The 15,204-nt window shown below is 42.2% G+C and overlaps 1 protein-coding gene across 1 annotated transcript in view; it reads left to right on the forward strand.

The window, feature by feature from the left end:
* The first annotated feature begins 466 nt into the window (after nt 1–466).
* Nucleotides 467–15,204, forward strand: part of LOC147840248 (zinc finger protein 396-like) — a 32,917-nt gene continuing 18,179 nt past the window's right edge. The window contains exons 1-2 of the mRNA XM_087286973.1: nt 467–524; nt 742–1,849. Coding sequence (XP_087143099.1) covers nt 1,486–1,849 — 364 coding nt within the window. The 5' untranslated portion in view covers nt 467–524; nt 742–1,485. The remainder of the gene's footprint in view (nt 525–741; nt 1,850–15,204) is intronic.

Genomic DNA, 15,204 nt, shown 5'->3' on the forward strand with positions numbered 1-15,204 from the left:
AGTCTTCCATAACGTATTTTCCCCAGCATAACTCCATTACCGGTCTTACACATACATCCATTATTTTGTCCTGTTTGTTGTCCATGTCGATCGTCTGTTTGTTTGTTTGTAAAGTCTTTCCATTTGCACGTTGTGTTGGCCAACCAGAGCAGGCGGCGGCGCCTGCTGATGACGTCATCAACGGACGCGGCAACACAACGTGGCGTGAATGGGTGAAACCATTGTCGTGCATCTGATAGGGGGAAAATATGTGTTTAATAAGAAAGTGTTTGAGACAATTAAATATACAGATTAAGTGTTTAAGGCTTTTGGGGAAGATTTATTAGTGTTGTTTAGTTGACAAATTATGTGTTAAGTGTTTACATGGGAAAATGGTAGTACTTGTACTTAACACTTACCTAAAGTGGTAGGACCCAAAAAAGGCGGGAGTTTGGCCTACATAAGCAGCGGCCAAACCCCAAGACCAGTGGCTTGTTAACCAAGTCTGTGAGAGCGTTACAGTGGTACCTCGAGCAAAACCCCCCGTATGTATATTGTGAACACTTATTTTAGTTTGTATATATATATATATATATATATATATATATATATATATATATATATATATATATATATATATATATATATATATATATTCATCTTTATTTTTCTGTTTTGTTAATACTTTGTTACTTTGGATTTTTGGTATTTGGACACTTTTATGTATATATATTCTTCACTGTGGACTGTTTCTCCTGCCAGCGCTGTAAATAAAACACTGTGCACTAGAGTGCTATCGAGAACGCCATCACTTTTTTGTGGTCCCTGAACCCAGTTTTCCCCACCAAAGCGAGCTGAGGCCTGCTCTATCACAGTTGGTGTCAGAAGAGGGATGGCTACTTGTAAGATGGCACCCATAGGCAGAAAACCCAGGCTGGGTTTGCGGTCACAGATGAGGAAGGCGGCGAAGGCTGATGTGGTTTGGGATACAGCAGTGATTTCAGAGGAGGAGGGAATGGCAGCAGGACTCCCAGCAACCTCGAGAAAGACCAACTCTCCACACAGTAAGCTAGTCAAGCCCCATGATACAACTGGTGAAGGGATGGTTTCCCTAATGCGGCAGTTTCTCGATGCACAGCAGCAGTGGGAAGAGAAGTATCTGCAAGAGCTCCGGGGCCTGCGTGAGTCGATCCAGCAGTCCAATCGACCAGTAGAAATGTCATATACCAGAGAGAGCCCACGAATGGAGCTACCAACACCAGCTAAGCAGCAAGTATCCACACAACACAGACTAGCACATGACAACGAATACACAAGTGTTCCTGTGATGAAAGAGTCATCCTTGCCAGCTGCTCCAATATCCCAATTTTCCAGGAAGGGGATGATATTGAGAGTTATTTGCGACGTTTTGAAAGACTGGCCAGGACCTGGAGATGGCCAGAGGAAAAGTGGAGCTATCATCTGGTCCCACTACTGACCGGCCAGGCTCTAGAGGCATACTTGGCAATGGATGAGGAAGAGGTGGCAGAGGTGTACAATGATCTGAAAGAGGCTCTACTAGAAAAATTCAACATTTCACCAGAGACCTACCGGCAGAGATTTCGCTCATCTACTGTTCAAGCGGGAGAATCGGCGCCTGAGACCTACCATCGCTTAAGAAACCTGCACCATCGTTGGGTTTGTCCAGAGGAACATTCGAAGGAGGAGATCGGCGAGGCCATCATCCTTGAGCAGCTACTGCGGGTGCTGCCATTCGACGCTCAAACCTGGGTGAAGGAATATGAGCCAACGTCTGGACTGGGGGCAGCGAAGTTAGCTCAACAGTACGCGAATGCTCATCGCGGGGGACCACGCTCTCAACCTGTAAAAGGTAATCAAAACACTTACACAAGGGTACGAAAAGAACATCCTGAACTGACAAGCATTGCACACACTCTGAAAGCCAAGGACCAAGAACTGATATGCTTTTACTGTCAACAAGCTGGACATAAAGCAGCAGTATGTCCAGCTCGTAAGGCCAAGCTGACAGGGTACTGTTATGTACCAAGAGAGGGGGACATTAATCTAGACTGTGGGGAAAAGTCTAGATACTTGCAAAGTGAATGTCAATGGACATAGTGTGCAGGCTCTATTGGACACTGGTTGCTTTATGTCTATGCTTAAATCATATTTTGTGACAAATGTGGACTATGCTAATTGCACTTCTGTTCAATTTGTACATGGGAATGTGAAGCAGTACCCCAGAGCAGAAGTAATGGTTGAAGTACAACAACAAATGTACTTGATGAAGGTGGCTATTGTTGACAGTTTACCAACTGATATGATTTTGGGCCAAGATTTTCCAGTGTTACATGAATTACTTATGTCCAGAAAAACTGACAATGTTATTACTTCAGCAATTCCAGTGTCATGCCTTGTAATTACCCGCTTACAAGCCCAGGCCGGTCTCCAGCCACTGCCTGACTTAGAGGATAGTCTGGTGGAACCAAGGGCCCAAAGAAATCACGTAGTCAGAGACAGTTTGAGAAACACTACGGCGCCCCAATCTCAGAAACCTCATTCGAGGGTCTCTCTGTTGATGGTTGGCAGGTACCCGATAACATTGCAAAACTGCAAAGAAAAGATGAATCTTTGAAACCTTTATTTGAGAAAGCAATGTCTGATAAACCTAATAACCTGTGCAATGAACGTTATGTGGTAAAAGATAATGTACTGTAATTGCAAGTGAATGATGTGACCCGTTTGATTGTGCCTATGTGTTGTCGTCAACTTGTGTTACACCTTGCACACACAATCCTATGGGCGGGGCACCTTGGGCAGCAGAAGATACATGCACGTATCAGTTCACGCTTTCACTGGCCAACATTACACACTGATGTACAGACACACTGCACCACATGCGCTATTTGTCAGAAAACACGTGCTGTTGCTTAACAGGCCAGAGTTCCCTTGTTCCCTCTTCCTGTGATTTCTGAACCTTTCAGACGCATCACCATGGACATTGTCAGACCATTGAAGAAGAACAGTGCAAGTCACAGGTACATCTTGGTGGTCAGCGATTATGCAACACGATATCCAGATGCTTTCCCACTCCGCACCATAACCACACCGAAGATTGTGCATTCTCTTATCCAGCTGTTCTCCAGAGTTGGTATACCAGAGGAGATACTGACGGATCAAGGTACCAACTTCACTTCACGGCTAATGGGACAGTTGAATTCGACAGGATTGGTTCGAAAGGTTCAACCAGACCCTCAAAAGCATGCTGCGGAATTTTTTGGCGAACACAGGCGGAGACTGGGATAAATGGCTCCCTTTTGTTCTCTTTGCTTATAGAGAGGTTCCACAGGCATCAACAGGGTTCTCCCCATTTGAATTACTCTACGGCTGGCAAGTACAAGGACCCCTTGACCTCCTGAGGAAAAGCTAGGAGGAGAGTGCTACTACCAAGCCCAAAGAGAAATGTATTATCCAGTATGTCCTGGAGATGAGGGATCGACTGGAACAGTATCGGGAACAGGCAAGAGAAAATCTCAAAGTAAGTCAACAGGCACAGAAGAGGTGGTACGATCAGCATGCAAGAATGAGGCAGCTCCAACCAGGACAGAAAGTATTACTGTTACTACCCACCTCATCAAATAAGCTTCTGGCAAAGTGGCAAGGGCCATACACGGTGGTCCGGAAGATGGGTCCAGTCACCTATGAGGTCTACCATCCAGACAAAGGTAATATCTAATGTCTAAGTACATCTGTGACAAAGTGGAGCTTTGTCCCTGCTGAGTGAGCAGCACACAGCTTAAACAAATACATGCGCACATACATACACAGCATACACACACACCCATTAATCATCATTGCGACTTACCTGTTATCCTGTTGTTGGCAATGTGGGTGCAAACACAGATCCGATAGCTCCTAGACAGTCTTCCATAACGCATTTTCCACAGCATAACTCCATTACCGGTCTTACACACACATACATACATTATTTTGTTCTGTTTGTTGTCCGTGTTGATCGTCTGTTTGTTTGTTTGTAAAGTCTTTCCGTTTGCCCGTTGTTTTGGCCAACCAGAGCAGGTGGCGGCGCCTGCTTATGACGTCATCACCGGACACGGCAACACAACGTGGCATTAATGGGTGAAACCATTGTAGTGTGTCTGATAGGGGGAAAATATGTGTTTAATAACAAAGTGTTTGAGACAATTAAATACAAAGATTAAGTGTTTAAGTGTTTTGGGGAAGATTTATTAGTGTTGTTTAGTTGACAAATTATGTGTTAAGTGTTTACATGGGAAAATGGAAGAACTTGTACTTAATACTTACCTAAAGTGGTAGGACCCAAAAAAAGGCGAGAGTTTGGCCTATATAAGCAGCAGCCAAACCCCAAGACCAGTGGCTTGTTAACCAAGTCTGTGAGAACGTTACAGTGGTACCTCGAGCAAACCCCCCGTATGTATATTGTGGATACTTATTGTGGAAACTTATTTTAGTTTGTGTGTATATATATTATATATATATTGCATCTCATTCATTCATTCATTCATTCATTTTCTTGTCGGCTTAGTCCCTATATTAATCTGGGGTCGCTAAAGCGGAATGAACCGCCAACTTATCCAGCAAGTTTTTACGCATGCCCTTCCAGCCACAACCCATCTCTGGGAAACATCCACACATACACACACACACACACACACACTACGGACTATTTAGCCTACCCAATTCACCTGTACCGCATGTCTTTGGACTGTGGGGGAAACCGGAGTACCCGGAGGAAACCCACGCGAATGCAGGGAGAACATGCAAACTCCACACAGAAACGCCAACTGAGCCGAGGATCGAACCAGCAACCCAAGGACCTTCTTGCTGTGAGGCGAACATGCTACTCACTGCGCCACTGCCTCACCCTCGTTGCATCTCAAGGGACAATATATGCTGTGATGTTGACGAGAATCTGTGGCCACACAGACTGCAGCGTGTGGATGGTCAGAAGGGTGAGGACGGCAGGCAGTGAAGAACTGTTATGAAACTCCAGCTTTATTTATAGCACTCTAGTTTTTTGTTTGTGTGTTTATATTATAGTTTATTATGCTGTATACAGTTTCTTTTTACTCTAATATATGGAAGTAACTTTGTGTGTGGTTGATCATTACAATAAAAAAGGAGTTACCATTTCCTTGGCAGTATAAGTGCAATGTGTAACGTCAAACCTTGGAGGCTACTCTTACCCTAAAATCCTTTTTTTTTTTTTCAGTTTTATACGCAATTGTACAGTAACCATTGTCAATGAAGGACTGGGTTAAGACTGTAAGGTGGACATGAGGGATTTTTTTGTGGTGCCATAGTGACAAAACATCTAAACATTTTGACTTGCAGTGCTTAACACTTTGTCAAAGGGAAGAATAATTTTGGGGGCACTGACTGTTTAAAATAAAAGGAAATTTAGTTTTGACACATGAGTAAACTGTTTTGGGAAAGATATGAGCTGCTGCAGGTGAACCATGGTATTGTGCCGAACTATCCACTTTATTTTTGCAAAAGCACAAAGAGTGTTGAGAATGTCCGGTCTGTTTCAAGAAATGAGCCAAAGCAATTGAGAAGGATATTTGCCATTTTTGCATTGACTTTTTATAAGGGACAGGAATTTAGTTTTGATGCATGAGTGAACTGATTTTGGAGTGATATGAGCTTCTGCAAGTGAGCTATAGTGTTGTGCTAAACTGTAACACTGTTTTGCCAAATGATCTTACAATTTTGAGAATGTAATTTCTGTTTCAAGAAATGAGCCAAACCAATGGAGAAAAACTGTATAAGCAAGCTTAAACTTAACATTAGGTGTCCAAACATGTTGTTATGTTGTCCAAACCAGTTATCAATAGTGTGCTGGCCCAGCTGCACAAGGGTGGTTCTGACCCAGGCTTGTTACAAGCCCCACAAAGCACCCAACTGAGCTCCAAGGACCTCATGTCCACTGCGTGTGCCCTTGGAAGGACGATGACCACATTAGTAGTTAAGGAGAGCCACCTCGGGCTAAACCTGGCAAAAGATATCGACAAAGTTCCCACTATCCCAGGCTGGCCTGTTCATTGACATCGCCGGTGTATTCACCCAGGATTTCACGGCAGTGCAGTCGAATACGATGGGCTGAGTCATCTATCAGCGGGGATGTAAGACCCCTTCTCTCCCCGCCGAACCATCTACATCTATACATCTCATAGATCCTGTCTATGAGAGCTGCCCCGCCCCAGCCTCCAGCCAAGCGGCAGTGTCAAGCACTATGCAGGCAACCAGTGCTCCCCACCCCAGGGCGCTGCTAAGTTCAGTAAAACGGATCTCAAAGCACTCCAGAGAATGGCCATCTGGACAAAAGGGAACTTGCTCTCTCCCCGGTGGGGGGCAGGGCTTCTCATCTAACAGCGCTTAAAAAACGCCACCAAACCTCAGAGAGAGAGAGCATTTTTCCCTTCCCCGGATTTGACAGTCTGAACTGATGTGACGCGATGCCTTCCGGCTCGCAGGCTCACGAGTTTTGGGAGGATGGTCTCCTTTCTCTTATTCCTCGAGCCGCCCTCCAGAGTGTGTTGTGGGCATGCAGTTGCGGGCCTGTGGAAAGGAACCCAGTTGCATTGGCTTATCAATCTTCTAGAGCTGTTGGCAGTGTTCCTCACTCTCTGTCTTTACCAGTGCTGGACTGACAACACGTGCTGGTCAGGACGAAAAGCATGGCGGCGGTGGCGTATATCAACCGAATGAGGGTATCCGCTCTCGCAGCATGTCTCAGCTTGCTTGCTGTCTGCTCTTCTGGAGTCAACCAATCGCAGCACACCATTTACATTCCAGGCAAGCTCAACCATGCAGCCGACACGCTCTCGTGGCAGCCTTTATGTCCAGAAGAATGGAGACTCCACCCCGAATCTGTTCAGCTGATATTTCAGGGAAGCCCATATCGATCTGCTGCTTCCCCCGAAAACGCTTATTGCCAGTGTTTTTTTTTTTTCCCTGACTGAGGGTTCTCTTGGCACGGATGCACTGGCCCACACTTGACCTCATGGCATGTGCAAATATGCTTTCCCCCAGTAAGCCTGCTCACACAGTGACTGTGCAAGGTCAGGGAAGACGAGGAACACGTCTTGCTAGTTGCGCCTCTCTGGGCCAACCGGACCAGGATATCAGAACTCTCCCTCCTCACAACGGCCCTCCTCTGGCAGATGCCTTTGAGAGAGGACCTACTCTCTCAGGGACAGGGCACCATCTGGCACCCTCGTCCAGATCTTTGGAACCTCCAAGGCCGTCCTTAGGCGTGAGGAAGGCTTAGGTAACCTACCAACAGCGGTGATTAATACCATTACTCAGGCTAGAGCCCCCTCAACGAGGCGCGCCTATGCCCTAAAGTGGAATCTATTCACTAAATGGTGTGTCTCTTGCAGAGAAGACCCCCGAACTTGGCAGATCAGCGTTGTGCTTTCTTTCCTTCAAGAGAAGCTGGTACAGGCTGTCGCCCTCCACACTCAAGGTTTATGTGGCTGCCATCTCCGCTCTCCATGATGCGGTGGCTGGCACCACTGTGGGAAGGCATAACTTCATCATCTGGTTCCTCTGAGGTGCTAGGTGAATCAATCCACCCTGGCCCCCTCTCATGTCCTCTTGGGATCTCGCCCTCGTTCTTACGAGCCTGCATACAGATCCATTCGAACCACTCAACTTAGTATCTTCAAGATTTCTGTCCCTGATGACAGCCCTGATGGTCGTGTTGGCATCGATTAAGAGGGCCGAGAATCTAAAGGCATTTACGGTCAGTGACTCGTGCCTGGAATTCGGGCCGGCCTACTTTCATGTTGTCCTGAGAGCCCGGCCTGGATATGTGTCCAAGGTTCCTACCCCATCGTTTAAGGACCAGGTAGTGAGCCTGCAACCGCTGCCCCCGGTGGAGGCAGACCCAGCCCTTTCATTACTTGTCCAGTTTGTGCTTTGCAAATCTATCTGGACTGCACTCAGAGTTTTAGATCATCTGAGAAGCTCTTCATCTGTTATGGTGGTCAGCAGAAGAGAAGCGCCAAATCTAAACAGAGGTTTGCCCACTGGATAGTGGAGGAAACAACTCGGTACATGCATTTATTCACTCTGTCAGTAAAGTTCCCCTCTTAGGCGAGCCCTGCAGAGATTCATCCGAGGCCCCCAACATTTGACTCAACCGAGTAGTCAGACGCTGAACTGTTACGTTGTAGGTCTGCCTGCTGGTCAGCCCGCGTTCTGGGTATAGGTGCCTGCTATGTGCGATCCCCACTAGGTGATCCCATATGCTTACACAGCCACGGTGCAGTCCCCCATCACAGGCGGACCCATGTCTTCCCTGACTGCTAACCATCTTATATTCATATGTGTACTGCCTCTTCTCAGGGCTAGTCCATATGCTTTTGTGCCACCATATCTTCCTACTGGGGTAGCAGGTGGCCTCCGCAGCATCCTCCCTATCGGGGGTGGACGGAAATGCTATGTTCCTTTGTCATAATAATTACCCCTTAGCTGTTGAGGTGAAAGTCTCTCCAGCTAAAAAAGGATGCTTTAGCTTTGCTCGCGCTGTGCTTATATTGCCAAATTGATTGCAACGAGCATCAGCTGTGCAAGCTGAAGCTGCCAACTCATAGGCATTTCATTGGCCCGTTTACATGCTCTTTCATATTCACAAAGTGAAAGTTTGTTCCACAAAGCATTTCAGTTGGTCATTATTCATAAGCAAGTCTAGTCAGTAGCTGGTTATTAGCTGCCTAAAGCTGTTCAGTAACTAGCCATTAGTCTGCAGAAAATGGTTATTTGTTAGTCTAAGCAAAAAAAAAAAAAAAAAAAAAAAAAAGAAAAAAGCTTGACATAATAATAGGATGACATAATCATGATTTTTTTGTTGTTGTTGGTCTACCCCCTACTGAGCTTATGACCTGCGTGGGTCAGATAGAAAACTACACATTTCAAAACAGCTAACACCATTTTAAACCAGATTTTCTAACAGGGAATCAATTGTAACCTTTGCAGGATTACTCTTTATACTCTTTCTGCTTTTAATTTTGAACCTATGGTAATCTTCAACCTTTAAAAGAATGGCAAATGGAAAAAAATTTTTTTTTTGTAAAGATTCTGAGGTGAATCTTGGGTTCTGTTAAAAAACTAAAATAAGTGTTCATCTGGCTTTCTTTTGTCTTAAGCACATGAAGCTTAAGCTCCATGTTTTTCCTCTGACAGCCTTTCCTCTGACTCACTAATTGGTCAAGACAGACATCGGCTGCAGGCCATTTATCTTCTCATGCATTTTGAGAAAACTTTCCATCCTCATGACTCCTTCCAGCAATATGGCAGAACTCCAGTCATCATGTTGTCTATGGCTAGCCTTACTTCTTTTCTTTCTGGAGCCTGTAAACAAACAAGCTAAAAATAATAACAGTTCATCAGTCAGTGGAGCAATTCGTCATCTGTAAAATTCCATCAGAATAAAACTAATCAAAATAAAACAGTTTCTAGCAGATTTACAAAACAATGCATTTAAGATGTGTAATTTTCATTCTGGAACAGTGCAATGCTTACTCTTTTTCCTCTTTTGTACCATGAAGTCAGTTCAGAATTTTTTTTTTCAAACAGTTTACTGAATTTGTTTACTCGTAAATACGTCGAACAATCAGTGAGAATGAAACATACTCTTGCACAGTCAAGCCAGAACTGTTTCATTTTTCAGCCTATGCTTTAACACTGCGTTTCGAGAACCTGCCAGATATTTTCTTGACTGCCCAATATTTTCAGTTTAGAGAAGAATGACCATCCTCCATGATAGAAAGTTTTCCGGGATTAAAAATTATACAAAATCTCGGTTGAAACAATTACTTTGTAACTACTTTGACAATCATGATACTAATAGTCAATTGTATGGTTTATATGTTTTGGAACATTGTGTCAAGTCTTTTTGCTGGTCATTAGCTGATCCAAACTGGTAACCCATTAGTGGACCAGCAATAAACCAACTACTGGTTGTCACAGCAGTGGTTAAGATGACCTATTCTGGTCATATGCTGATGTAAGAGGATAATTAGCTGGTCTAAATTATTATTGGCTGGTTTAGTTTGATCAATTCCTGGGTCAAATAGGTCATTATCTGGTTTAAACTGAGCTTTTTATTAGCAATAATTAAAGAGGTTAAAACTTATGCCAATGTGATTGCTACATCTAAAAGTATTAAAAGTGTGTTCTGTATTAAATGTGCATTAAAATATCATATGGAAATGTAAAATCATGTATGCTATATTTATTTGTAATTTATTGTGAATGTACCTACTGTATAGTACCCTCTCTTCCTTTTACTTTTTTTTTTTTTACAACTTTACCAAGAAACTGTACATGCTAGTTCTTGTCAATACACTATTTGAAATATATAAATGTGATGCAAAAAATTGAACTTAGTCCAAACTGGTTTTAGTTGGTTTCAACTGATTGTTATCTGGACCAAAGCATTTATTAGGTGGTTTGACTCTGCACTAGTAATAAACTTGTCCAAGCTACGTGTTAGGTGGTCTAAACTGGTCATTAGCTGATAAATTCGTCATTTGGTGGTCCACACTAGTTGTCAACTGGTCCAAGCTGGTTTTTAGTTTGTCTTACTCAATTCTGGAAAGCAAATGCACTGCAGAGTGTAGCTCCCACTTGCTTCAACACACTTGCCAGGAGCTTTCTAGTATACCTATTAGGAGAGTGATTATCTGGTTTGGGTGTGTTTAATTGGGTTTGTAGCTAAATTCTGCAGGACACTAGCCCTCCTGGACCAATTTTGGGCACCCCTGGTGTAACTGGTTTTTAGCAGGCTCAAGTTTACCTCTAGTTTTTAAAAATGTATTATTAGCAGATTTAAACTTTACAATAGGTGTCTGAACATGTTGCTATGTGGTCTAAACCAGGAATCCGTTCTTCACACGTGGATTGCTCAATTAGCTGGATTTGGTTATTGATGATTTGACCTGATCCAGAATCATTTAATTCCTCAATAATCATCCGAGTGTTGTTGTCATAGCAACAGGTCTGGTAGCCAAACCTGCTCAGGAGCAAGCTTATTTCATATAAACAGGATTCGATCTGGTCTTTTCAAGCAAAGGCAATACTGAAAGTATGTAGCAAGTGCTGATATATATATATATATATATATATATATATATATATATATATATATATATATATATATATATATATATATATATATATATATATATATTAGTTGTTGTTTTTTAGTTTTTGTTTAGTAGTTTTTGTATACACAAGGTCACAAAGTGGTTCTCCTTAAGGGGTTCAAAGAGAGCATTTATTAATATGGACTTTTTAGACACAAAACATACTATTTATGGTATCAGCTTTAGTACAATTTGTGTATTATAATAGACATTCACAATGTTCAACTTCTTTTCATAGGAAACATAATGTATGCAGTTGTGCACATATTTTGACAGCTAATATGGCAGTGATTTGATGCTTCGCAAAAAGTTGCAGACACATTTACCAATATCAAATTGTATTTTTGATGCAAAAATAATTTAAACTGCCAGTTATTCCTTAAGGCTACATTGATTAAGAAACTTGAGGCTTAGGCTACTATAATAAAGAAATCCTCTCTAAATGTAAAACTAAATAAATTGCTAAATACTCTTGACACATAAAAGTGTACAGCCTATAGCCCACAACAGGTGGAAAGTTATTGTGTATCATATTTAATAAACCATTTACTACGTATTTTATGCTTCACATGGATGATTGAATAATAATCAGATGAAGTCATTATGCTGCTGTGCCGTCAGCCATTTGCTGCATTGCAGATCATGATTTCAAGGATCGATAGATCTGTCCCTTCACAACACATGGAGCGATCTCAGATCAGTATATCCAGACATATTAATCTTATTTGCGAACTTCTTTAAAGTACCAAATTAGCCAGAGATCAGTTATCAAGATTAAAAGATCCAGGATCTGCCAAATCATCTTAGATCATTTAAGCAAGGTACGAAAAATAGAAAAAACACACACACACAAAAAAAAAATAATAATAATATTTTACTGTTTAGTTTTATGTTCTGATTTTATGGTCTTTTTTTCGTACCTTGAAGTCGAACAGACTACTGGATTTGTTTAGTTGTATATATGTCAAGCAATCAGTGTGAATGACACATTAACACTCTGGCGCAGTCGAGGCAGAACTGTTCCACTTGTCAGGCCTTGCTTAAACACGGCGTCCCGAGAAACTGCCAGATATTTTCTTGACTGCACAATATGTGCAATTCAGAGAAGAATGATCTTTCTCCTGGATGGAAAGGTTGCCGGGGATGAAAATTTGTCTTCATGTTAAGATTGCCACTGAGTTCCCGAAGCCACAGCCTTTGGTCTTCCCAACCAGCTGTCTGGAACTGACAAAACCAGAAATGGATTTACATTGTCCATACTCCAGACTGTCTTTCTCAATTTGGAAGCCATCAGGAGGCAATCTGGAAGCTGTTAGTCAGTGAGTCCTTGCAGTAATTGCTTGCAGCTGAGAATTCGGTGCTGTGTAAGTAAAATCAGGGGGAGGAGAGTGGGAAACCTGAGATGTAACAAGTGCAATTGATCCTTTTTCTGAATTCCCTCAGTGTGGAGCCACATTTGGGCTCCACACAGCTCAGGAAACAGGCTTTCTGCAGCAGGAAATGAAGCAGTCGCACACAGACGGACTTCTGTTTTTTGTTCAGACACGAATATGTATCTTGCGCAGAAACAAAATGAAATGTCAGAGCTGGAGATGTCTTCACCAAACATTCGCAGTAAATACTCGGTAGATCTTCTGAAAGTGTAGACGTTCACTCTTATTCACACAAACACTCCTGCTCAGATGGTCTTGGTTAACGCTGAGACTTAGGGGCTCCTCTACTTTGTTTCCCCTGTGTGTTCTAGTAAACAGCCTGACAGTGTGTTTGATTAAGGCTGCACGCTGGAGAGTGCAGGTTTTGAGGACACAGTAGGGGTCTGGGCTCTCTCAGGGGCCTCTGTGTGTTTACTCTGATTGTTTTAAGGTCAGAGAGAGAGAGAGAGAGAGAAATGTGAAGAGAGCTTATGCGCCTCTAGTTCCCTTGCCCACAGCCAGCAGAATGCATTGTACTGAAGAATGCTGATGGTAATATGTGTGCTACCTTGTAATGTTTTTTCCCTGAAAAGTAAGTATATTTAGGAACAAAACTCCTAAGAGGCCCTTGAAAAACCTGACAGCTGTGTTTGGCAGAAATTGACTGTAAAAATTATGGTACAACGTTTTAGTGTAAACTCTTTTACACATTGCAGTGCAGTGTTTTAAAAGTTTATGCAACCCATATAAGTTATTTTCACTTTGAAATATCTAAAAGCACAATTAAGTACAAAAAATGTATTAAATGAATTAATCAAAAAATGAAAAATATGTACAAAACATTGTATGCCAGCTTACCTATACATGACTTATTCACAAAACAGAAAGGTATTGAATTCTTTATTATTGCTGTTATGAAAAAGTTACCGCACAACATTAACATTAAAGGGCACCTAGGTTACCCCTTTTTTCAGATTTAATATAAGTCTTTTGCGTCTCTAGAATGTGTATATAAAGTTTCAGATCAAAATACCCATCAGATTTTTCATTATACCTTTTACAAGATGCTGTTTTATACTGATTTCCAGCAGGGGGTGGTTTTGTCGTACTGCGCCTTTAAGACGAGTCTTTCCCGCCTAATGTTTCTAAATGCCTCCTCCTTCAGCTGCGTCAGACAACAGACAGGCTTAAAGGAAGAAGGTCTCACGTAGCGTTTGTGAGATACTACAGTAAGAACTAACCTTTACTAATCAGTATTGTGAAGTTGCATTAATGAGTCACACACAATATCGTTACAAAGTTAACGCGCGCGCGCGCACACACACACACACAGATACACACGCACACCGCAGATGACACACACACACACACACACAGGCAGGCAGGCAGACAGAGTGCGCTTAGCTTAGTTAAGGCTAACCTCAAGTTCTGTGTGGATATCTGTTATGCTAATGTACAAAATAAACCTGATTTAACTTCCACAAACCGGGATTGAAGCGTCTTTGTTTATAATTGTTCTGACACGCGGCTGTGCTGATGAAGTAAAGCTGAAGTAAAATGCTGTAATTAATTACACACATACTCTGTTTTAAAACACTTTAAACATGTGAAACTTACTCTTAATCACATTTGATGATGATTGCTGATCCTAGCGAACAGAACAGACCTTTTATTCCCGATTGCTTTGTGTATGTCTGTCTGGTCTTGTTGACATATACACGTGACTACCGGAACCTGTTAATGCGCGCAGCTGTCAATCAATTCGGTGGGCGGGGGGATCGCACACCTACGTAATGGTGCGATCGATTTGAAAACAGCTCCAATTGGCCGACCCTTTTTTTTGTAGTTAAATTGAAAAAAAGGACTGGGTGTGTTCATATCACCCCAGTATGACGGTCTATACACTATACCAACACACAGATCTGTCCAAACAGCTTGAAAAGTAGATTTTTTTACCATAGGGGCCCTTTAAATTCTTTAATATATGCAATATTATTACCTTTTTAAAGTAAATTAATATATGCATAATCATTCCAATAGAAAAAAATTGTACCTGACCACACGATTACTGAAAGTTGATTAAAATTGTGCTATAAAATGGTAGCACAAATCGCTATTTGTGAAACATACAATAATGCTATAACTGTAAAGTAAATTAAAGCTGCAAGCAGTGATGAAAGGGACCTCGCACCCAGGCTCACCACTGCCCAGTGGCCTTAGGATGACAGAGAACGTTGGACAATAAAAATTTAAGCTGATATGATTAAAAAGCCTGAGAAAATTACAGATTTATGCCAAACTTCTTTCTCTCAGCAGGCGGCGCTAGGACTGTGACTCAATATTGGCATGCAGATGTCCTCAGGACTGGAATTACAGAAAGTACTACCTCCTCCATTGCGGAACACTGAACTTTGTCAGTCCGCCACGGTCACGCCCTTCGATGAAAACTCACAAAGACCTTTGCACTAAACTAATGGAACGTGGATTTGGTGTGATAAACTTTGTTTGAGGAGTTTTGCTGTTAATTTCATAAAATCCCTAAGAGAAGCTTGTTAAAACACATGGAAATGGCAAAAATTGCGCTTTTTCAGCAGAGAAATTTAAAAATATCAGACTTT

Source organism: Danio rerio, chromosome 16 (genome assembly GCF_052040795.2).
Source record: "Danio rerio strain M-AB ecotype USA chromosome 16, GRCz13ab, whole genome shotgun sequence".
NCBI classification, from domain to species: domain Eukaryota; kingdom Metazoa; phylum Chordata; class Actinopteri; order Cypriniformes; family Danionidae; genus Danio; species Danio rerio.